The sequence below is a fragment of the Hyperolius riggenbachi genome, chromosome 4 (genome assembly GCF_040937935.1).
Source record: "Hyperolius riggenbachi isolate aHypRig1 chromosome 4, aHypRig1.pri, whole genome shotgun sequence".
Taxonomy (NCBI): Eukaryota; Metazoa; Chordata; class Amphibia; order Anura; family Hyperoliidae; genus Hyperolius; species Hyperolius riggenbachi.
The window spans coordinates 174,365,786-174,391,031 of record NC_090649.1 but is presented as its reverse complement, the minus strand read 5'-3'; the positions used below and the strand labels follow the sequence as shown (position 1 = coordinate 174,391,031).

The 25,246-nt window shown below is 42.4% G+C and overlaps 1 protein-coding gene across 1 annotated transcript in view; it reads right to left on the bottom strand.

The window, feature by feature from the left end:
* SAMD7 (sterile alpha motif domain containing 7) overlaps positions 1 to 2,269 on the bottom strand; it is a 92,725-nt gene extending 90,456 nt beyond the window's left edge. Inside the window, exon 1 of the mRNA XM_068233314.1 lies at positions 2,198 to 2,269. Coding sequence (XP_068089415.1) covers positions 2,198 to 2,269 — 72 coding nt within the window. The remainder of the gene's footprint in view (positions 1 to 2,197) is intronic.
* Positions 2,270 to 25,246: the final 22,977 nt, after the last annotated feature.

The window sequence follows — 25,246 nt, the reverse complement described above, 5'->3', positions numbered from 1 at the left end:
GCTATATTAGGCTGTGTAAAAAATGCAGACAAGCTTCTGCTGTATCCAGGCCTGATAGGAGTTGACTGAAGAAGCAGTGGCCTGGGTGTGAGGGGTCATTAGCAATCCTCAATGCTCTGGTGCACAGTCTGGAGTTCAAGATGAAATTGAGGGAGGAAGGGGTTCCTCCAACCTACCCCCCCCCCCCCCACACACACACACACCCCTCTCCGCTGCTCTGATGTTCCTCTGTAGTTTGTTTTACCAATTTTACCATTACTACTGCTGACAGTGTAACATGAGATGATTACAAATACAGTTGTGTTCAAAATTATTCAACGCCCACTGAAATTGAGTGTTTTGGCCAGTTTGACATTGATTTTGATAATTTCAGTCATTTTGTTTACAATTAAATCAAAGAGGCACTTGTAAGGCAGACACATATAGCATAACATTTATAATGAAATAACCACAAATGTATTATCTGTGCCCACATCATTATCAGTTTTATTCAACCCCCAAGTGACATTCATTCTTAGCACTTAGTATAACATCCTTTTCCAGTTCTAATTTTGTTTCATCAGTCCACAGAACACAATCCTAAAACTTTTGTGGTAGTGTTGTGAGGACTGATGAAACAAAATTAGAACTGTTTGGGCCCATGGATCAACGCTATGTTTGGAGGAGGAAGAACAAGGCATATGAAGAAAAAAACACCTTGCCTACTGTGAAGCATGGCGTGGGGTCAATCATGCTTTGGGGCTGTTTTGCTTCTGCAGGTACAGGGAAGCTTCAGTGTGTGCAAGGTACCATGAATTCTCTTCAGTACCAGGAGATATTGGATGAAAATGTGATGCAGTCCGTCACAAACCTGAGGCTTGGGAGACGTTGGACCTTTCAACAGGACAATGATCCCAAGCATACCTCCAAGTCCACTAGTCCATGGTTGCAGATTAAAGGCTGGAACATTTTGGAGTGGCCATCGCATTCACCAGACTTAAATCCGATTGAGAACCTCTGGTGGGACTTAAAGAAAGCAGTTGCAGCGCACAAGCCTAAGAATGTGACTGAACTGGAGGCTTTTGCCCATGAAGAATGGGCTAAGATACCCGTAGATCGCTGCAAGACACTTGTGTCAAGCTATGCAAGCTAAAAGCTGTTAGAACTGGAAAAGGATGTTATACTAAGTGCTAAGAATGAATGTCACTTGGGGGTTGAATAAAACTGATAATGATGTGGGCACAGATAATACATTTGTGGTTATTTCATTATACATGTTATGTTATATTTGTCTGCCTTACAAGTGCCTCTTTGATTTAATTGTAAACAAGATGACTGAAATTATCAAAATCAATGTCAAACTGGACAAAACACTCAATTTCAGTGGGGGTTGAATAAGTAACTGTCTCAGAGGATGAGATTGCAACGAGTATTATTTGCTTTGTGTCCCTAGTATTACTGTATACATTACATATGTAGTATTATACTGCCATCTGCTGGTAATCTACTGGAAAAGCAATCCGGAAGCAAAACACTTGATCTGTTGATGGTTGGAACTATTTTCTGGTCTGACCCGCATCACATGACATGTCAGAACCTGTACACAGAGGATGCAGGAGAGCTGCTGGAAACTACAGGGAGTGTAGCAACCATTGCTGGTGTTGTGTCTGATTACGCTGCCTGTTGATTTGCGCTGCCCCGCATGCGCAGTAGGAGACTGTGCGGCCACATTTCCTATTGAATGATGCTGCTGGTAGTAAAATACTAAATATCTCCGCACCCACACCTCTTACACTCCCCAAATTTTCAGGGTAGGGAGGGAATCCCCAGAACGACCTCTATGCCAAATTGCAGCCCCTGAGACCCGATGGTTCCCGAGATAGGTTTCTTTAATCTATCTCCTGAACCAGCAGGGCTCGGGGGCTGCAATTTGGTATAGAGGTAGTTTGGGTGATCCCCTCCCTACCCTGAAAATTTGGGGAGTGTAAGAGGTGTGGAAGTGAAGATATTTAGTATTTTACCATCAGCAGCATAATTAACTTCACACTGAGCATGCGTGCTACTCAGTGTGGAAGGAAGCTTCCGGACAGCACAATCAGACATTACACCGGAGGATTGTTAAGTTGCTTCTGCTGACCAGGGAGGAGGTTAGGGTTATTTTTGGCTGGTTGCTCAACCAACCTGCAAACAAACATATGCGGGATCACGCAATCCCCACCTTTGCCGAATATTGGGGGTCTTGCTGCATGTGACAGTTAAACTCATGTTGTCTTGTTATATGGATATTCATGTTTAAGGGTGCCTTCACACTTATCCCTGTGATTTCTGGCTGTATTTTTTTGCTTTTTTTTTGTATTTTTGATTATGCTTTTTTATGATGTGTTTTTTTTGTTCAGATTTTTTAGGCACTTTCCACTGGTAAAGTGCATCGGGAAAGGGAAGTGGCGGCGCAACACACAGCACTTTTGTTTCAGTGCGATTTTTGGCAATGCGATTCCATCCATTACAATGGGGTTGAAAGTATAAATTTGTGCATGAGGACAGGGCCGGGCCGAGGCAGAGGCGAGAGAGGCTCCAGCCTCAGGGCGCTGTGTAGGAAGGGGCGCACTCAGCTCAGCTATCATTTCTATATTGTGTTTGAAGCAGAGAGAAATAAGAGAAGTGGATACATGGCAGTGACTGCAAGCCAGATAACTAGAGATTAAGGTGTTGGGGAGGTTGTGGGCCCTGGGGCGCCTCCTAGTCTAATAGCAATCAGTGTGTGACGGCTGGGGTGGGAGGGATGGAGGGGCGCAGTTTGGTCTCTCAGTCTTGGGTGCTGGAGGACCTTGTCCCGGCTCTGCATGAGGGACATGGTGTTGCTCATTTAAAAATGCCAACTTAATTCAAATAAGTTACAGGACCAGATTTACGCCATTAGTGAAATGATGGCTACTGGCACACAACTAATTATCTTCATGCAATGCCATGGAAGATATTGGTGCTACATAAAATACGGGTAGGAAAGTGATTTTCAATCTTTCCCCTCAATCTTAGTTGTAATACATTGCTGCTAGCACAAGAGATGATACATTTCCCGCTGGCACAGCATGCTGAGTGATGGACACACTGGCATTGTGTGACATGCCATACCATCTGCTCTGCGTTAGGCCGAGAACACCTGAGTCTTTGCTGATCTCAGCCTGTAATTCCAGTGTTGTTTAGTATTTGGGAGGGATGAGAACACTAATCTCTTCTTTCAGAGACTTAGCCTCAGTGAACCCTTGTTGCCAGAAGCCCGAGATCTCACTCCAAGCTAAAATCTGCTATTATTCCTTAACAGAAAGTGACAGGCGGCAGACACTATGAACATGACTTGTTACATCACCTGCCACTTCTGCGGAATTTTTTTATGTTTGCTACAACCAGAATCAGATAACGCTGGAAAAATGCTTTACTGGGGCCTTACAGTCACACAGTGCACTATTCACACTACTGATACTATTCCTTCTGTGTTCTGCAATTGTGTTACTCAATTTCCTTGTTAGAGATGGTTCACATGGGCAGTAAACGTCAGCCGACAGAAGCGTTTAAAAAGGACCTTGAAATGAATGGAATAGTGATGAGCAGAAAGTAAACTCATGCGTAATTACGCATCGTAATACACAATTACGCATCGTAATCGTAATGCAAAATTTCGGGGGAGTAGCATAATTCATTTCTTAGTTTATTGTTCCTAATCGTAATTACGCTTGAATTTACGCATAATTTACGTGTAATTTCATGCCGAATTTGGCGGTGAATAGCAAAGCTCCTATACATGCTATTGCTACCACAATTGCTACATATGTTAAAATGAATCCTGGGTGCAAGTTACAAAAAGAATTGTTCAAAAAGACCATGTAGTTTTTGAGAAAATCGATTTTAAAAAAATTGTTTTTATACTGTCTTTTTTCTGGGTTTAAAACCATTTTTCTTTGCATATTTAAAAAATTTGATGAAAAATTAATAAAATATCTTGAAAAATATTTTTTTTACGTACACCCACTATTCTTCTTAACATATGTAGCAATTTTGGTAGCAATAGCATGTATGGGGGTTTTGCTATTCACTGCCAAAGTCGGCACAAAAAATTACGCATAAATTATGCGTAAATTCATGTGTAATTACGAATGATTATACAAAGTCAATTGATTTACGAATATGTAATTACATATATGCGTAATTGTGGAAATGTATGTGTATTTTCGCGTAATCGCAATTATCAGATTACGATCATCACTAGAATGGAAGCGTTTTTTTAAACAATAGTGACAGAAGCTGCCATCGTTCGTGGAAAAGTTACAGTAGATCCCATTGTCTTGTCTTGGACAGGATTTGCTTTTGCTGGCATTGTGGTTGCATGCCAGCAAAAGCCAACAAACTATGGCAAATGATCGTAAAAGCCATGAATGTCGAAAGCAAACAGGACCACATTGCTGTTCTACGGGAAATAACACAATAAGCATATAACAGGAAACCAGACAAGACTTTCAAATTAAACCCTGTTGAATGATCTCTAACAGAGTTAAAATGGTGTATAAATGAGACGCCGAGCAGACACTCATTTAAACCAGCCCTAAGAGCTTTAATTTGTTTACTTTCTTTTTTTCTTGTTAATGACCATTAACCACTTCCTGTCCCTATGACGTGAAAATAAGTCTCTGCACTCTACACCCTACAAAATCTTGGATAACACTGTTTATTTATCTCTGACCTGATAACATCACTACAGAGTTGTAAAGTAATGACAGCAAACCCCTCTCCTCCTCCCAGGGAATTCAATAGCAGAGTTAATTAGTAAACAAGTGTAAAATACACAGTCCAGGAGCAGACAGTATCAGATTGTATACATTACTTAATTGTTACATCTAATACATTATCAAAACAAATGGACTGTTTAAATAAACAGGAGGGATAGAAAAAAAAGGGTGGGTTTAATGTACGATAGAACTGTTTACATTAAAGCTACAATGTATGAAATTGGATACATTGTGTATTTTTTCACTTTTTTCCTTATTTTCTTTTTAAAATGCATAGAAAATAAGGTAATTACTAAAAACAAATATCAACCACAAAAAGCCTAATTTGTCCTGAAAAAAAAATGCATAGATCATTTAGTTGTGATAATGATTGATAAAGTTATTGCCAAAGTAATCAGAGCTGTGCTGAACTGTGAAAATGATCAGGGTAGTGAAGTAGACCTCAGCTAGTACCTGGCTTCAAAATTCTAATGCGGACTCTATTCATAATATGAGGCCTCCCTCCTTCCTGGAGCAAGAGATCAATACTATTGGTTAACTCTCATTACCTCTGGCATACTATACTCATACTAACAACCTGCAGCTTTTATGTAATAACTTTAAATTCTATGTACTTACTGTTAACATGGGTCATACATGTATGTATGTGTGTGTTGTTGGAGTTAAAAATACAACAAAATATTGAGAAAAAAAAACATCTTCTGTAGCACTGTACATACAGGGGAAACAGAATGCACCTGAGCTCAATTTTGAGCTTCATGGCAAAGGCTGTGAATAATCATATACATGTGCTTTCTCAATTTTTATTTTTAACAAATTTGCCAAAACCTCAAGTCAATTTTTTTCATGCTCTCATTATGGGGTGTTACGTGTAGGATTCTGAGGAATAAAAACATACAATAAAGGGGGGAATAGATACATGAGCAGTCCATGTTCAATCAAGACATTCCATGACATAAGTACAAATAAATACAATTCATGTGTAATTTGAACTCATCACCATTACTGGGTACATGTTTATTTGATAAAATACAAAGAAACAGGAAACACAAGTCCCTACTCTTGCAAGCGTACAATGTATAGCAGATGTATAATATTCTATACTCCATTATCTCCATTATGGCTTTTTCCTGTAGCTATCATAATTAGGTACATTGAAAGAAGACAATTGTCCATCAGGTTCAACCTTTTTAGCCTCACTGCTTCTCAGTCCAGAGGAAAGAAAAGCCTCAGGGCAGGAATTATCTCCCTGACTGGATTAAGGCATCATCTTCCCACAACTAGTAATTATTGCTGTGGATGTTCTTCAAAGTAAGGAATTTTTTGTTAATTGGAAGTATGGAATTTGCCATTACTTCTTCTTGTGGTAAGATTTCCCTTATCTTAACCTCTCGTATTGTGACAAAAACCTTTCTAAACGCCTTTTATGTGTAGTATATGTCTTGCTTTATCCTATGTAGACCTTTTGGTAAAAACAGCATCCCTTTGATTAATTTAGCTGTCTATTTTTGGCGCATTTTCTAAAACTTTAATCTCCTACCTATGGTTTTGTGCCCAAAACTGTACTCCATGCTCCAGATGTGGGTATACTAGCATCTGGTTCCCCTCTAATGCATCCCAGAACTATATTTGGTTTAAAGAACAGTTTTACTGATTAAAAATAATGAATAAAATTGCTTATTTTTTACAATATTTCTTTAGAAACCATTTAGACAGTGTTCGCCGATTGTAAAATCTTTCCTCATCTTTTGTTTTCCTCTGGCCTGGAACCCACTACAAATCTCTAGCGCAATCACGTTTTAATTAGCGTTTTGTAAGCAATTCATGAGTGTTTTCTTGTGATTTTGGTAGCAATTTAAAAAAGTGTAAGCTTTTTGCCAGCGATTGTGATAGCGATTTGCGATTAGCGATTTTAATTCTGATTGGTCCTTTCAATTTATTGTAATGGTTTTTTTTTTACAGTTTGCAGTCATTTAAAATTGCAAACAAATAGCTATGTGTAGTGATTCATGAACGATTTGCCAGTGCTTCAATACATTACATTGAAGCACAAACGCTCCCAAAATGCTGCATGTTCTGCAATTGCAATTTTGCTAATAGCTACTGTAGAATTTGTTACATTTATTTACATTGGGAGAGCATCTAGGGAAATCGCTAGCGATTTTAAGTGCTCCCTAAATGCTCAAAAAAGTGCTCTAGTGGGTTCCAGCCCTCACCCTGACTTACATTCTTAAAGAGAACCCGAGGCGGGGTTCTTACAACTCAATCTGCACACAGAGGCTGGGTCTGCCTATAGAGCCCAGCCTCTGTTGCTATTTAGCTTCCTCCAAAGCCCCCCCTGCACACTGTGAGACCCCATAAAACACAGCCGCGCTGTCGACACGCAGCGTGTCGCAGCAGGCTGTGTTTATCTCTCTAATGTCAGTCTCCGCTATCCCCGCCTCCTGAATCGCTCCGGTCCTCGCCCACGTCCCTTCCCTCCCCGCTGATTGGAGGAAAGGGACGCGGGCGGGGACCGGAGCAATTCAGGAGACGGGGGAGAGCGGAGACTGAGGTAAACATAGCCCGCACAGCGCGGCTGTGATTAATGGGGTCTCACAGCGCGCAGGGGGGGCTTTGAGGGAAGCTAAATAGCAACAGAGGCTGGGCTCTATAGGCAGACCCAGCTTCTGTATTGGGATTGCGTTGTAAGAACCCCGCCTCAGGTTCTCTTTAAATTTATCACGAGTGGCAACATCTTTACTGCTGGCAGGTGCATCACTGCAGAATCTTTGTTTGTTCCTTGTTCCGAACGAACTGAAACAATATCTGGTCTCCCAGAGTGCACTGGGAGAATAATTTTTGCATATAAACAGCTCAAGCTAAACATTGCAGGCAGGGGATTGCGTTGTAAGAACCCCGCCTCAGGTTCTCTTTAAATGTATCACGAGTGGCAACATCTTTACTGCTGGCAGGTGCATCACTGCAGAATCTTTGTTTGTTCCTTGTTCCGAATGAACTGAAACAATATCTGGTCTCCCAGAGTGCACTGGGAGAATAATTTTTGCATATAAACAGCTCAAGCTAAACATTGCAGGCAGGGCAGGGTTTCTGACGCTGAAACCTGGATGATTAAGGTAAAAGTGGGTATCCTGAATAATTTACTACATTCTACTATATGCCACTACGGTGCTGCTTCAAGGTGCTAATTAAGCCGTTATTGTCATACATTTGGTCTGTACTGATCATTGCAGTTCTGCTGGATTATCTAAGTTAAGTTCTAATTTATATCCTGTAAACACCCAAGCTATTTATAAACAGTGTAATGTCCTGGATATAAGTGTTGTGTGACTTTGCAGGAATTATGGAAGGGGTTTGTTACATTGCTTTGCTGACTTAGGACCTGTGAGTTTTTTTGAAGGGAATATGCATCTTTAATAACATGAAAGTGGGCCTCCTAAATAATTTACTGCATTTTACTACATTATATGTCGCTGGAGTTTCCCTTTAACTGCTGCTGCTTGGCTTTGAGTATGGTGTTGTAATCACTGAGCTACCATGCCACCCATGTAATCTAAAGCTGCCTCTGGTTAGTTTTTCCTGCACATGGTGTTTGTGGATCTCATAATCTGTATCACACAGTGTCTATCCCCTGTTGGTAGTTCGCTAACAGAGCTTCAGGCTCCCTGGACTGTAATATAATACAGCCAACATTAATAACACGGCTTTCGCTTGTTGCGCATGAACAAGCAGGAGGCCACACGTAAAATTGAAAGAATTTGTCTTGCATCTCAGCTGGATACAGGTAGCTTGGCAGTTTTACAGTAATAGAGACCTGATGAGAATTACTCATTTTCAATGCATGTGACAGTAAATCTGCATTATTTAGTGAGTTTATTCTGCGCATTGCACATCTGTGAGGTTTCCAATATACTAGACAGTATAATATAGATGACTTGATTGCATGGGTGTTGTAACTCCTCTTGAGAAGACTAGCAGGTCTCTGGTTGTTGTCCAAACTTTCCCCCATCCCATCATTACCTACATAAGGTAGTCAAGGAGGAGCTGTGAGGGGCACTGGCTATTCTATACTGTACCTCTGAGGAGGGAGCTGATCACCTGACCACTCCCACTTCCTCTCTTTGCTGAGAGGTTAACTCTTTGTGAACAGCACTGCAGCACTACAGCTCTACAAAGTCATATCTCCCTGTTCCAACTCATTAATAATTTAACCCTTCCTACAACCTACCCATTGTTATTATAGAAGGGTAAAATAAAAGAGTGGTGGGAAATGCTTTCTTATTGCAGGGAAGGCAGTGTTATGAAAATGACACATTTACAAACACCATGGTGTAACAATAGCCCCTGTGACCCACGCGATTGCAGGGGGCCCGGGGCTTTGGGGGCCCCTACGCCTCCCATCCACATGCAGAGTAGTGCTGGGTGTGTTAGAATTACCTGCTTCCAGTCATATAGAAGTGCAAACAGCAGTATTTTAGCTCTGCTACTCATTTAGGCTGGGAACACTCTAGGCAGAAATACTAGCGAAACGCAGCGAAACGCACATAATGCAAGTCAATGGGCCACATGAAAAACCGCATATGCTTGCGTTCTGCAATGTGCATTTTTAAAAACACTGTTTTTTTGCATATTTTTCAAAAATGCATCAAAAACACACATAATGAAAGTCAATGGTGAGTGGTGACACAGAGGTATTGCGTTTTGTATGCATTTTGCATACGTTTTTATATGCGTTTCTTTTAAAAAACAAGTTTGATGATGTATTTCCGCTTCCTGTTGACCTCCTAGTGATTTGCATAAAACGCATAAATAAAACGCATGCAAAATGCATACGAAACACATATGCGTTTTGTATATGTGAACCGCAAACACATTAAAATGCACGCAAATCGCAAGAAAAATGAATGTGCGGGAAAAAAAACACAAAATGAAAATGCATGTAAAACGCACTAAAAATGCACAAACGCATATGCAGCAAAACATTACGTGTCCCGCACTGCCTAGTGTGTCCCCAGCCTCTGTGCTCAAACAGGAGACAGAGACATTGTAGAGTGATAACTGAGGAGCTGGGCATTTTGCATGTAATAACTCTGGCTGGATGCTTTTTGGCAAATGTACACAGGATTTGTTTCTGGCAGGGAACACACTAGGCTGAAACGCTAGCGTTGCGGAAAACGCAGCGAAAACGCTCATAATGCAAGTCAATGGGCCGCATGAAAAAAGGCATATACTTGCTTTCTACAATGTGCGTTTTTACAAACGGTGGTTTTGTTCCATATTTTTTAAAAACACATCAAAAACATACATAATCAAAGTCAATGGTAATGCAGAGGCATTGCGTTTTAGTACGTTTTGCATGCATTTAATGTGTGTTTTTTTTAAAGAAATTATTGATGATTAGTATTTCCGCTTCCTGTTGACTTCCTAGTGATTTGCATAACAAATGCAAAACACATATGCGATTTATATATGCAAACCGCAAACGCATTAAAAAACATGCAAAACGTTAGAAAAACACGTGCGGGGAAAAAGACACAAAACAAAAAAACACAGAAATTGCACGTAAAACGCAATGAAAATGCACAAACGCACATGCAGCAAAACGCTAAATTTCCTACACTGCCTAGTGTGTTCACAACCTCTAATGGAAACAAAGAATTACATATCAACAACAGACCTAATCACAGGTGGTTCAGGCATAATACTGGAGTGCTTTAAAAGGATCCAATCAAAAGCATGAAGTCGGTCCCACTGAAATGCTATGTTAAAACGGACACCTGGCCAGACTAAAGGGGGCCATACACTAGTCGATCAACCAACCAATCAACCATCCAATTTGATTATTATAATTGAATTGGATTAAAATTGGTGCTGCCAAGTGCATGCCCGACCGACAAAGCGTCCAATTTCGGGGCAGAAATTGGCCCGCACAGTTGATCGTGCATGCTGGAAGATGTCGGGCCGAAGTTGGTTGGTCGGGTGCGCGTCGGTACGGCGGCCAAATTGCAAACGAGCGACGAGACGTCGAAACCCCCGCCGCTGCCACCACAATGTATAAATGTATGTAGTGTAGTGCATTTATACATTGCCTGTCCGGTGTCAGCCTCCACGCGGTTTCCGTACATCTCGCCAGGTTCCGCATACACGCCGGCGTAAATTTAGTGGATTAGTCCAAAAGGCTCTCTCCTCCATACTGCTTCACTATTTACATTTTTGTATCAGCAGCACCACTTGTTGTTAGTGTCCTCTTGAGTAATTTCTATTATATGAATTAAAAGTTATGTTTTAGCCTTTATCGCATGCAAGGTTGTCCAGTTTATTCTCTTTCCAATTCAGGTGTGTGTAATTTATTACATAGAAATTGTAAGATTGGATGAAAAAGATTGAAACATTTGTGGCCATAATTACACGAACCTGATTAATGGTGCCCATACACGGTACAATTTTTGCATTTTTTTTTTCAATTAGATCATTTAATTCTATTATTCCATAAGATCAACGTTCGATTTGTCAGAAAATCCTGAAAAAAATTATTAAAGATTTTTCCAACATGTCCGATCTGATTTTTATCGGAAAAAAAACAAACAGGATAATCGTTTGTTTTTCTTGATTGAAAAAAAAAAGATTATTTTTGACTTTCAATCGATTTGATCATTTTGGGCGAATAAACGGGAAAAGCAAACATTTTATTTGCATGGGCACCATTAGTTGTACAGAAAGCATATTCTAGAAGATACTTGCTATAGCAACACAATATAGAATCCACACGGTACATTTAACAAGGCATTTTCCTAGTTGTTTAGATCATTTAAAAAAGACATAATGTAAAATGTATTGACTAGTTTGCTAAAATAGTATATTTTCAATATACAATACATAATAAACAATATTTGCTCACTGCATAATTAATATTAGTAAGTATATTCACCAGGAAATTGCTAAAATCAGTTATAGCTTTTATTCCCTTCAGATATTATAGACACTGTCATGATAAAAAAATACTCATCGTGGAGTACTGCACATGCATGTATAATGTGATATAGGTTTTATGTTTCAGTAATTAACTAAGCTAATTAATCAACACAGGTGTGCCCCGCTTTTCATACTTTGAATTTCCAGTGTGAAGGAAGGCTCTACAATGTAACAAGTTCCTGTCATGTGATAGATTGCCCCGAGTGTCACTGATAGATGGACTGGAATGATGGATGAAGATGTGTTTCCCTACTTACATGAGCAGGAGACGTCTTCCATACCAGCGAGAGACAACTTAATGCTGGTCCTCAGTGATCTCTCCTTCACTAGACTGTCATGCCCACGCTTACTATTTCACAATGATGAACAGATTAAAAGGTTTGTCCTGTTGGGATTAACAGGCAGAAGGAGAGCGGCCTCCAACTGGAAGCACTGGAGCAATAATATTGGATTGCCATTACAATGTATCAATTTACTTATGTTAACATTTCCATCATTGTTAGCAGAACTGAGATAATCCATTATACTGAGGAGAACAGATGTCCACAGAGACAAATTACCCTGACAATCTCCACCAGAAAACAGCTCCAATCATTCTGTTACAGTAAATTAAGACCGAAGTTTGCATCCAGCAGCAGCTCTCTGTCAGGATATCGGAACAACTGCTTTTATCAGATCAATAGTGAATTATTATGAAAGAAATGTCTATAAATGGGAGAGGATACATTGAAGATACCTTATAAATAATGAAGACATAGAGTTTTCCAGCTAGCTAGCACTGTAAACAGGTATCCCTACATTATATGGGAAACAGTTTTCTCTCATCATAACATGTTTCTGGAGTTGTGGATGTAGAAGGTATGTACAGTATATTCAGTGAGGACCTCCGTGGAGGAGATGCTTCATGACAGGACAATCACTGTTTGTACTACATGGAGCATAAAGGGAGGAACAACTTTCTCTGACTCAGACCAGTATCTTTCTGTTAGCAGAAACACTAATTTATTTATGCCTGATGCTCTTGGATAGTCATCAGGGCCGGATTTACCATAAGGCACTGTAGGCACGTGCCTACAGGCGCCTGATGATGGAAAGGTGGCTCACTCCCCTCTTCCAGTGCAGCCCTCCCTCCTTTCCTATGCAGAGTCCTGATGAGAGTGTGAATGAGAGGTTACTCACCCTGCTCTCGGCATTCCACTGATGAGCTCTCCCTTCTATAAGGGGCACATCTAGCTACTTAATACTGAGGTTCCTCTAGCTACCTAATACTTGGGGGCACCTCAAGCTACTTATTGAGGGTACTTCTGGCTACCTAATGCCAAGGGACACCTGTATCTACCTATGACGTGCAAGGGAACTAAGGGAGAGGTGACAGCTGGGCCAGCCAGCACACTCGTGGTGTGGTTTGGTGAGGGTTTGTCGTTCATGGAGGGTGAAGTCTAAGGTGCCAGGACATCTGTGCCTATAGGCTCCTGTGGGGTAAATCCGGGCCTGCTAGTCATATACAGTAAGCCTTTGTACATTTCTTATACAGAGTATAATCATCCACCAGGCAACCTAGGCAGGTGCTTGGGGCCTAGTGTGGTCAAGGGGTCCACCAGTTACCTTCTCTGACCTCTCTCCACATCAGCTTACCAAAAGGACCACGAGGGGGCCTATAATCTACTACCTTGCTTAGGGCACCATTACATCTTAACCCATCTCTCTTCTTATAAGTGAACTAAACATCTGATTATGCAAATCAGTTATCCTCCAAAGATATTCATGAAGGTGGCGATGCAGGACAGGTGCAGAGTTTCTCTGACATGTACATACACTTCAATGGAGAGATTACATTTGGGACTACAAGCTTATTTCTGTTTAGCTTTGGTTGCTGAGGTTCCAAGCTCTTGTAATGTTCAAATATATCTGCTGCGCTCACCAGACTCTGTACCTGCAATTTTTAGTCCACAGTCCACAAAACTATATTAAATCTTACAAAAAGTCCTCAAAGTTCCATTCAGGAAATTTCATCCAGCTTTAGGGTCACTACTAGAGGTTCACTGAGACAATGCAGTTGATTTCACCACTCCTAGAAAAATACAGAAATTCTCCACATAGGGTGATAACGTTCAGAATCAGTAATATACAGCACACCACCCAGAAGTGCTCCAGTGAATTGTGAAGGCTGGTGTCATTAATTCATAGACCCCCACCCCTTCTCCTTATATGCTCACCTGGTTCAGACCACCTCAATAAATGGTGGATCTTTAGGCAGTGCTCATATATATATATGTACATAATAGAGGTCCTGTAAGAAAACAATTCTCGACATAGGGTAATACTGTCCATATAAAAGTATATACTCCTCATTAGTGTCACTCTGTGTAAACCGTGCTCTCATTCCATGCCGTGAAGGTCCCACTCCCTGCACAACAATATGCTCACCAGATGGAGCCCACCTCTACAGACAGGTGGAAACTGCGCTTAGTAATGCCTTGCGAACAAAGTTTTCTCACTCTTGTTCATAAAATCTTAACCTACCCTGAGGTCTTTTATTCCAGTAAGTCTCCCTCAAAAATATATAACTCAATTGAGTCACAATATATCAATACAAAAATATTTTATTGAACTCCACTTAGTGTAACCCGTTTCGCAGGTGTGGTCCTGCTTCATCAGGCAAACAGGAGTATAACTCAATGGGTCTAGATGCAGAAGTGAGCGCCTCACAGAGGCATATTGTTGTGCAGGGAGTGGGACCTTCACGGCATGGAATGAGAGCACGGTTTACACAGAGTGACACTAATGAGGAGTATATACTTTTATATGGACAGTATTACCCTATGTCGAGAATTGTTTTCTTACAGGACCACGGGCGTCCGCAGAAAATTTTCCAGGGGGGGGCAAAAAGTGGGGAGTTAAAAATTTGGGCTGGTGTTGTGTGGCGCGCCGAAAAATGGGTGTGGTCATGAACCAGAATGTGGGTGTGGTCGTGGGTGGAGACAAGTTTACATGAACTAAGCAATGGTGGGACATTAGATTAGGACAGTGGTGGCGAACCTTTTGGAGGTCGAGTGTCCAAACTGCAAAGTCACTTTACTATCACAAAGTGCCAACAGCAATTTAAACTAAATACAAACGTTTTAACTCATACATGAACATTATGGAAAATTAAGTTGAAAATAAACTGTGAAGATAAACAATTTCATCCATCGTACTCCTGAAAAAAATTATTCATTTTTTTTTAGAACCTCCCAGTTTCATTTTCTGTTTTAAAAAGCAGAAAAAGTAGGTTTAATGCTATTGTCTCATATGATGATGATTCAGCTTTTTCCATAGTCTCGCAGTTAGCAATCATGTGACCCCCAACAAGACAAATTCAGCAATCATGAGGCCCCCCCCCCATCAAGACAAATTCAGCAATCATGAGGCCCCCAACATGACCAACTCAGCAATCATGAGGCCCCCAACAAGACAAATTCAGCAATCATGAGGCCCCCAACAAGACAAATTCAGCAATCATGAGGCCCCCAACAAGACAAATTCAGCAATCTTGAGGCCCCCAACAAATCATGAGGCCCCCAACAAGACAAAGTCAGTAACCATGAGGCCCGCAACAAGACAAATTCAGCAGTCATGAGGCACATAAATAGACAGCTTTTCACATAAATAGGCAGAATGCCCCCTTAATATGTAGACACCTCTCACCTGGCAGCAGTTCCCCAAAATACACTCAATCTGACAGCAGTGGTTCCCCAAAAATAGGTAGCCCCAGGTCTATAGGTGTCCCCAGAATAGGTGGCCAGCGGTATAGATGTCCCCAGAACTGGTAGCCAGGGGTAGAGATGTCCCCAGAACAGGTAGCCAGGGGTATATGTGCCCAGTATATGTAGGCAAGGGTATATGTCCCAGTATATGTAGGCAGGGGGTATATGTCCCAGTATATGTAGCCAGGGGGATATGTCCCAGTATATGTAGGCAGGGGTATATGTCCCAGTATATGTAGCCAGGGGTATATGTCCCAGTATATGTAGGCGGGGGTATATGTCCCAGTATATGTAGGCAGGGGTATATGTCCCAGTATATGTAGGCAAGGGGTATATGTCCCAGTATATGTAGGCAGGTGTATATGTCCCAGTATATGTAGGCAGGGGTATATGTCCCAGTATATGTAGGCAGGGGTATATGTCCCAGTATATGTAGGCAGGGGTATATGTCCCAGACAGTATATGTAGGCAGGGGTATATGTAGGCAGGGGTATATGTCCCAGTATATGTAGGCAGGGGTATATGTCCCAGACAGTATATGTAGGCAGGGGTATATGTCCCAGACAGTATATGTAGGCAGGGGTATATGTCCCAGACAGTATATGTAGGCAGGGGTATATGTCCCAGTATATGTAGGCAGGGGTATATGTCCCAGTATATGTAGGCAGGGGTATATGTCCCAGTATATGTAGGCAGGGGTATATGTCCCAGACAGTATATGTAGGCAGGGGTATATGTAGGCAGGGGTATATGTCCCAGTATATGTAGGCAGGGGTATATGTCCCAGACAGTATATGTAGGCAGGGGTATATGTCCCAGACAGTATATGTAGGCAGGGGTATATGTCCCAGACAGTATATGTAGGCAGGGGTATATGTCCCAGTATATGTAGGCAGGGGTATATGTCCCAGTATATGTAGGCAGGGGTATATGTCCCGGTATATGTAGCCAGGGGGATATGTCCCCAGAAAAAGTGGCCATGTGTGCAGGAGGAGGGGAGCAGCGGAGAGAAGAGGGAGAGCTATGGGCACTCACCTTAGGGGGCTCTCCCTCCCTCTCTCGCTCTCCCCTCCGGAGTCCGGAATGAAGTGTGCAGCGGCTGGCAGCGGTGGGCGGAACTTACCTCCTCTCGTCGCACGCGCCGGATGGATTAGCCGCTACTCTGGCCTGATCCAGACCAGAGTGCGGCACCAGAACTTCCGGCGCAGGAGCGAGAGGAGGTAAGTTCCGCCCACCGCTGCCAGCCGCTGCACACTTCATTCCGGAGGGGACAGCGAGGGAGAGAGAGACCCCTAAGGTGAGGGAAGGGGGGGGAGACGTCCGCCCTTCCCCACTGTGCCCATAGCGCTCTCTCTCTTCTCTGCGTGTTCCCCTCCTGCTGGCTGCACGGGCACGCGGCCAGGGGGGGGCAGCGGGCGGCCAGGCTCGGGCAGATGCCCGGTTTTGCCATATGTGCGGACGCCCATGTACAGGACCTCTATTATGTACATATGGATATGAGCACTGCCTAAAGATCCACCATTTATTGAGGTGGTCTGAACCCGGTGAGCATATAAGGAGAAGGGGTGGGGGTCTATGAATTAATGACACCAGCCTTCACAATTCACTGGAGCACTTCTGGGTGGTGTGCTGTATATTACTGATTCTGAACGTTATCACCCTATGTGGAGAATTTCTGTATTTTTCTAGAAGTGGTGAAATCAACTGCATTGTCTCAGTGAACCTCTAGTAGTGACCCTAAAGCTGGATGAAATTTTCTGAATGGAACTGTGAGGACTTTTTGTAAGATTTAATATAGTTTTGTGGACTGTGGACTAAAAATTGCAGGTACAGAGTCTGGTGAGCGCAGCAGATATATTTGAACATTGTAACATTTTTTGGAAATCACTGCAGCGACCCCAGCGTCTGGTGGTAGACTTACTACATAGGAATTGTGTAGAGTCAGACTGTGGCGCAATTATTAAGTAATATACGAGGTTCCAAGCTCGCTATCTCCTCTTGGTGAGACCTGGGCAACATCAAGGATGCTGGGACTGTGGCTGAGGACTTCCCTCCAGCATCTGATGAGTGATGACGCCTTCAGTTGTGCAGATTTTTGTGGCCTGGTTCAACGTAAATTGTAAAGATGCTGGTAGTGCAACAAAGCAGATCAAACTGAAAATTGAGCTAAATTAATAAAACCAGTTTATCAGGCACCATGTCCCAACTATAAAACTATATATATATATATATATATATCTAAGGATCTATTCTCACCTCTATAACACATATGCATGTAGTTTTTCTGGTGCAGTTTGCATCTGCTTTTCATGAAAAAACAATTGTTTTAGATGTACAAAAGTGCTTACGTAGTAGTAAACTTGCAGGGGAATCCATGTCATGATTACTAAATTGTGAGTGAGCCTTAAAGGAAAACTTAAGTGAACTATAAAAAATGAGATTTACTCACCTGGGGCTCCCCTCAGCCCCCAGCAGCCGATCGGTGCCCTCACAGCCCCGCTCAGATGCCCCTGCACCCGCCGGCGAACACTTCCGGATTGGCCGTCACCGGCCGACAGGCATGGGAACGTGAGTGATTCTTCGCGTTCCCAGTCTGTATATCGCCCCCTATGCTGCTATTGCGGCCAGCTGGTTGCAATAGCATCATAGGGGGCGATATACAGGCTGGGAACGCGAAGAATCACTCGCGTTCCCATGCCTGTCGGCCGGTGACGGCCAAACCGGAAGTGTTCGCCGGCGGGTCCTGGAGCGTCAGAGCGGGGCTGCGAGGGCACCGATCGGCTGCTGGGGGCTGAGGGGAGCCCCAGGTGAGTAAATCTCATTTTTTATAGTTGACTTAAGTTTTCCTTTAATGACTGCTCCATACGTACTGTCCACAGAAATACATGAAAGAATTTGTTGTGCAGTCTACTGCAATGTACTATATATATGTGAATGATCCCATTGAGCATGGCAAAGTATTTGTGTGCACTATACATCTACTGTGTTAAACTGCAGTGCAACAGAAGCACATTTAGGAAACCCATGTTACTTTTCTTTCTTTTCTTTTTTTAATATCCTTTATTTAGAAAATATGTATTAGTAGGCTACATAGTATATGCAGATATTGAACAGTAATACTTTTGATATTTGCATAAAGGCAGACAATAAGAAAAGAAGGCTCCACATTTGGTAACATTGTAATATGCAATTCAGTTAAAAGAAAAGAAAAGCTGCTCCATTTCTTCTTTGGTTTCTTCTTTGGATTTGAGCATAGGTGGTGGTTTCCTGTCTGTCAGGAATAATGGCACGTGGAGATTAGCTAATGGTTTTTATGTATTATAGACTACTCGTCAGTCTGTGGTTAGACAGTGTCACCATTAAGACCTTATAGTGTTATTCATGAAGCTGTGGGCAAACTGTAACTTTGTCACCCCCCTTCCCCTTCCAGATGTTGTCGACTTCAAGAACAGTAGGAGAACCAATAGTTGGATGTGTTCCTCAGCTCCTGGCTAGGTTCAACTACAGATGCCACATTTTATTCCTTTGCCCGTTAATACCCATTTAGTACCACCTCAAATTGGTCAGAGCAACAGAACATGTTCCAATACACCTACCTCTCTTTGTAGACTTCTGGCCTATTTTTTTACTGTATATGTAAGATCTTCCATTTGTTCGATACAATCTAGCTCTCAAATTAATTCGATACAATCTAGCTCTCAAATTAATTCCTCAGCTCTTGGGGGGCACTGTATCTCTCCAGTGTCTGACAAGTAGACATTTAGCGGCATTCAGGATATGCTTTAACATGGATTTTTATATGTTTTTATTGACATTTCATTGATGTGCAACAATGTGTAAATGGTACCACTCTATGGGCTTGATTCACTAAACCGTGATAACTCAAATATCACACCTTATCAAATATATCACACCTCATCAAAGTTAACACGTCTTATCAGAGCAGCATAGGGAGCGCTACGAACCCGCAGGGGCTCAGGGCAGGACAAGTGCCATTGCAAATTAGCAGGCATAAGTTTGTAGCGCTCGCTATGCTACTCTGATAAGGCGCGTTATCACGGTTTAGTGAATCAAGTCCTATCTGTGACAGGTTTTATCAATATTTCAATACGCTGCCAGAACTCTGTTAGAGCCGGGCATTGCCACAGGATATGAAGAAGCTTACCTCCTTCTCTATTACATCTCCAACAAATGTCTGCTTTATCTGGGTACATTTTATGTAACTTATCTGGTGAGTAGTACCAGTGTGTAAGTATTTTGTAATTCACTTCTTGTATGCTTGTGGCTATGGAAGACTTGTGTGTGAAGATGCACATCTTATGTTTCTGGGCTATGGAGAATGATCTGCCAAGCCCTGATTCCCATGCAGTGATAAATGGCAGTGGGGAAGCAGACTGCATAGTCCATATAAGGTAGATTTTGAAAAGTGTTTTCCGCATGGGCCCCTCTCCTGCACACAAGTCTTCCAAAGTCAGTTAGCCGTCTGGTCTGAGTGGGGCCTATTCCCGTCTCATCAGTAAATCTCTAAATTGGAAGTATTCCCATCAAGAGGCTCTTTCATAACCTGGTCATCGTTTGAGTTCTGTTAAACATTTTCGCCTTTTGGACATGACTGTCACATCCAAAAGGCTGCTGATGGGCTGCTGTGCTCCCGTGCCGCCCCCGGTAGCCCAGAGATCAATGAATGGGAACATAGTTCCCATTCATTGATCCCATTCATTGATCTAAGTCCCCGGTAGAAACACCAATGGCTTCTTTTCAGAGGCCACGGTCTTTCTGACCCCTTCCCCAAAAAAATCATGTTGTTCTTGTGTTTCCTGTCAGTGAGCACTCTCGCTTACAGGATGGGAATTAAACAAAATCACCATGGCCATCTTGTGGTCAAATAGTAAAACTACATCATTCAAAGAGAAAAAGAAATCCAGGAGCAACTCGCCATGTTGAACTTCAGTAAAACGCCATCAACTTTAATCTATTTCTTCCATTAAAATAAACCAGTGGCATAAAGACATAAAGCATTTACTTAACATTCAGGAGGCAGTAATGGATGGTGCGGAGGATGGTCGACAATCATTTTGCCCCTCAATAAGGGCTTTCTCGAGACCGTAATAGTAAAACTACATGCACATAATAAATTACATTTAAAATTAACTGTTTACCTCCCACACTATACCCAATACCCAAATAAAATGTTCAAGTAAAAAAAAAAAATTACAATAAAAAAAACAAACAAAACCCATAAATAGTTACCAAAGAATTGGGATATTTTCTTTCATGAAACAGACCTGGAGACGAGTACTTCCTCTGTATTGTCATATGTTAATTTCTGTGTGGACACCATCACTGTCAACAAAAGAATTACGGTTTACCCAAATCATAAACCATGGATAACAAAAGAACTCAAGGAACTTCTAAAGAATAGAAACAAAGCTTTTACAATACAGGACAAAGAAGCATATTCTTCAGCCAGAGCAAGTCTAAAAAAAGGCATACGAAATGCAAAACTTAAATACAAACAAAGGATTAAGGAAAACTTTGAAAATGACTCAAACCCAAAGAGGATGTGGAAAAGCATTCAACTATTCACAGATTACAAAAAGAAGAACATCACTCAATATACACTGGACAATAACATCCCCAGCCTAGCAGAGGAACTTAACAACTTATTTGCTAGATTTGAAAAAGACATCAATCGGCCTCCAGTCAACTTTGGGCCCACTACAGACTCACAGCCTTTAATCCTTCACATACATGAAGTGCAGCAAGCACTCACAAATATCAACACCAGGAAAGCTTCAGGTCCTGATGGTGTGCAAGGACGTGTGCTCCAGGTCTGTGCTGGTCAACTAGTGAAAGTTTTTACACAAATATTCAACCTTTCTCTGTTCTTGGGTATAGTCCCATCATGCCTTAAATCTACAACCATTGTGCCAGTCCCAAAAAATCCTAGGATAACCTGTCTTAATGATTATCGACCTGTTGCTCTAACCCCTGTCATGGCCAAGTGCTTTGAACGACTGGTAGCCACACACATCAAGGCCTCCATCCCAGCAAATCTAGATCAACACCAGTTTGCTTACCGAACAAATAGATCGACTGAGGATGCCATCTGTGTAGCTCTCCATGCTGCCCTCTCACACCTGGAAAAGCCCAACTCCTATGTTAGGATGCTCTTTGTTGACTACAGCTCAGCACCTAGCCAGCTGACCAACCAACTCCATGCACTAGGTCTTGCTCCCTCCATATGTACTTGGTTATTGGATTTCCTTACTAATCGCCCTCAAACTGTCAGACTAGGAAAACAGACATCCTCCACCCTTACCCTGAGCACTGGCATGCCACAGGGCTGTGTATTAAGCCCTCTCCTCTATGCACTTTTCACCCATGACTGCCAGCCTATCCCTACCTCAAACATAATTGTTAAGTTTGCAGATGATATGACTGTCATTGGGCTTATATCAGACAATGAGGAAGCTGCATACAGAGAAGAAGTTAGGAACCTGACTGCATGGTGCGACATTAACAACCTGTTATTAAATACAAAGAAGACCAAAGAAATTATTCTGGACTTTAGGACCACCAAAAAGGCCACTCACCTACCGCTAATGATCAATGCAGAGGCTGTGGAGAGAGTATCCAGCTTCAAATTTTTGGGAGTCACCATCGCAGAGAACCTGTCCTGGGCTGACAAACCCCCCACACCTCATCAATTCATTGCCAATATCACAGTTCCTGCGGGTCCTGAGGATTTGCAATTCTGATGAGGAGAGGGATAAACAGATCGTGACCATGAGGAACAGGTTCTTGGAACGTGGGTACTCCGAGTCCATTCTTTCTCGGGCATTGAGTAAAGCCCTTGAAAGATTGGAGGATGGATCGAGCCCCAATCGGGAACGTGACAGCATACCCTTTGTACAAACATTTGGGCCTTTAGCCAGACAAATTAAGGGGGTTATGCTGAAAAACAATGTTATCCTGCAAGCTGATAAAAAGCTGGCTGCAGTGATAAAGGAGAAACCCCTGTTTGCATATAAAAATTGCAGGAATATTCGAAGTACTCTTGTACAAGCCGATCCATGGCAGAAATACATGCAAAAATCGTTCAAATTTTCTGAACGTACGGGATGTTACAAGTGTTGCAAATGCAACATATGTAACTCACTTATCACGGGCAGTGCATTCCTTCATCCGCACAGCGGGAGAAGGTATGCCATCAAGGACTATGTCAACTGTGACACAGACCATGTGGTCTATCTCCTTAAATGCCCTTGCGGTATGGCGTATGTGGGTAAGACCACTGGACCTTTTAAAAAACGGTTCCAACGCCACCGCAGTGATATACGAACGATGTATCGTGCCATTGAGAAAGGAGAGACTCCTGATTCCACGAAACCTGTTGCTCTACATTTTGTAGAACATAAGCATCAAGTTCATGCCCTTAGAGGAATGGTTATAGAGTGGGTACAGACACCCAGAAGGGGTGGGGATCGCAAACGCTTGCTTTTACAAAGGGAGGCCTTTTGGATATATAGCTTGAATACAGTGGCCCCCGGTGGATTGAATAGCTACAATGGTTTAGCATGTTTCCTACCTGTGAGATAATCAGTCGTTTGTTAGTACTGAAGAATGTTTTGTACATAATTTGTATTTTTGTACATATTACTAATCCCTTCTTTGTTTTTACAGGAATTCATCCTTTTTTCTACTTGTGGGTTCCTGTCTCGTTCTATATCACGGTGTTATTCACATATCTATCTCTTTTTGGTGTTATGTAAGTAATTATGGGTCAGTTACCTCTTCTCCCCCCACTCCCTATGGTGACTAATGTGCATTACCTTCATTGTCCTGTGTATGTATTGGGTATGCCCTATGGGGCTCTGATCTATTATGTGTGGACTTGTGGCACTGCTGACCCCAGGGTTTATGTTACATTCGTATAAGGCCCCCCCCCCCCCTAGCTATCACGACAGTGTGGCCTCTGTACCTAGAGGTTTTTTTTGCCAGCCTGCAAGGTGTGGGGCAGGGGCCCCCTTTAGATTGCATGTGGCGATGTGGCTAGGAGTTAGTCGTGTTGACTGAATGGACACGCCGTTTGTGGGCGTGTCTGTTTGATCCACAGCACCAGTCAATCCACACAATTCCCATAAGGAACTCAACCCTCAGCGGATACTTATCCAACGATGATCATTTATTAAAGTGTTACACGAGTATACACAGCATATCACTTCCAGCACAACGTTTCGGGCAAAATGCCCTTTGTCAAGGGCGCACTTGACAAAGGGCATTTTGCCCGAAACGTTGTGCTGGAAGTGATATGCTGTGTATACTCGTGTAACACTTTAATAAATGATCATCGTTGGATAAGTATCCGCTGAGGGTTGAGTTCCTTATGGGAATTGTGTGGATTGACTGGATTTTTGGAGGATTGGTGACTCTTCCAGCCATAGGAACGCCCCACAACATTTACTATTGCCTGAAGCCCGCAGACACCCTTGTGCACACTATTGATCCACAGCACCAGCCATAGCTGAGGAGGAACGCCCTGTGTGCGAACGATGGCGCTCGGTGGTGATGGCTGCGCTTGCGGCGTTATGGCGTTGCTATGGTGACGGGTGTGACGGTGAGTGGGAACTAGCCCATTCATTGGTTGTAGCCTGGGGGATCCGCGAATCACGGAGGTTCTCGCACGTTTGTAGGAGGGGACTGGTCACGGAGGGCTCGGAGAGTTTTACCTCTCCTGAGCCTGTCACGGACATCCGCCCAGCGCGATTGTACCTTGGGAGAGGCAGGAGTTCCGCCCTTTGCGCGCTTCCGGGGCCACCGGTGCTTATACTGTCCACACAGGCAGAAGTGGGGTAAGATTACATCTGCAATTTTACAGGCATGTGGAGTAACACTGTTTGTGCCATAGACTGATTGCTTTTGCTGCAATTTGTGCACCACAAGGTCTGCGTTTTGTGCAATGTTTGGTATGTTTACATATGCTAATTGAGTTTTTTGAATTTGATAGGGGAGTGGTCTGTGACCTCATGACTGCTTATAAGGTGTATGGTTTTCTTTGAACACTGTTACCATTCTGTCTGTACTGCCTTGACAAAGGGGACCCCACGGGGCCCCGAAACGATTCGTTGGTGTAATGTAATGGAATTGTGTCACATGGGCTGAATAAAAGTCTGGAATTTGATTCCCGGAGTGTGCGGACCTTTTTGGATTTTCTGCTTTAGCTCTAACTGGCAAAGCACAACAATGCCTCTACTGCACTATAGAAAGCGTTCTGACCAATTGCATGACGGCCTGGTACAACAGCTGCACGAAGGCTACTAGAGAAGTCCTGCAGCGAGTTGTTAAAACAGCAGAAGCCATTATTGGCACTGAACTACCATCACTGGAACTTTTGTATAATACTTGCAGCGTGAGAAGGGCCAAAAACATTATCAAGGACAACACTCACCCTGGAAATGCCTTGTTTGAGCTCCTTCCATCAGACAAACATTTTAGATCAATCCGCACACATACAAACAGACTGAAAGACAGCTTTTTTTTATCCGCCATAAACTTGATGAACTCTGAATCCTCTCTGAAATAATTAACACTGAGTACAAATTGTTTAAACATCTGTAATACCTGGCATACTTGTATAATTTCTTCTCTTCCTTTGTTACTATCACTATGTTCCCTATATGCACCGTGGGGTTGTCATGAAAAGTAATTTCGTTGTGTTACACAATGACAATAAAGTGAATTGAATTGAATTGAACCATGTTCCTT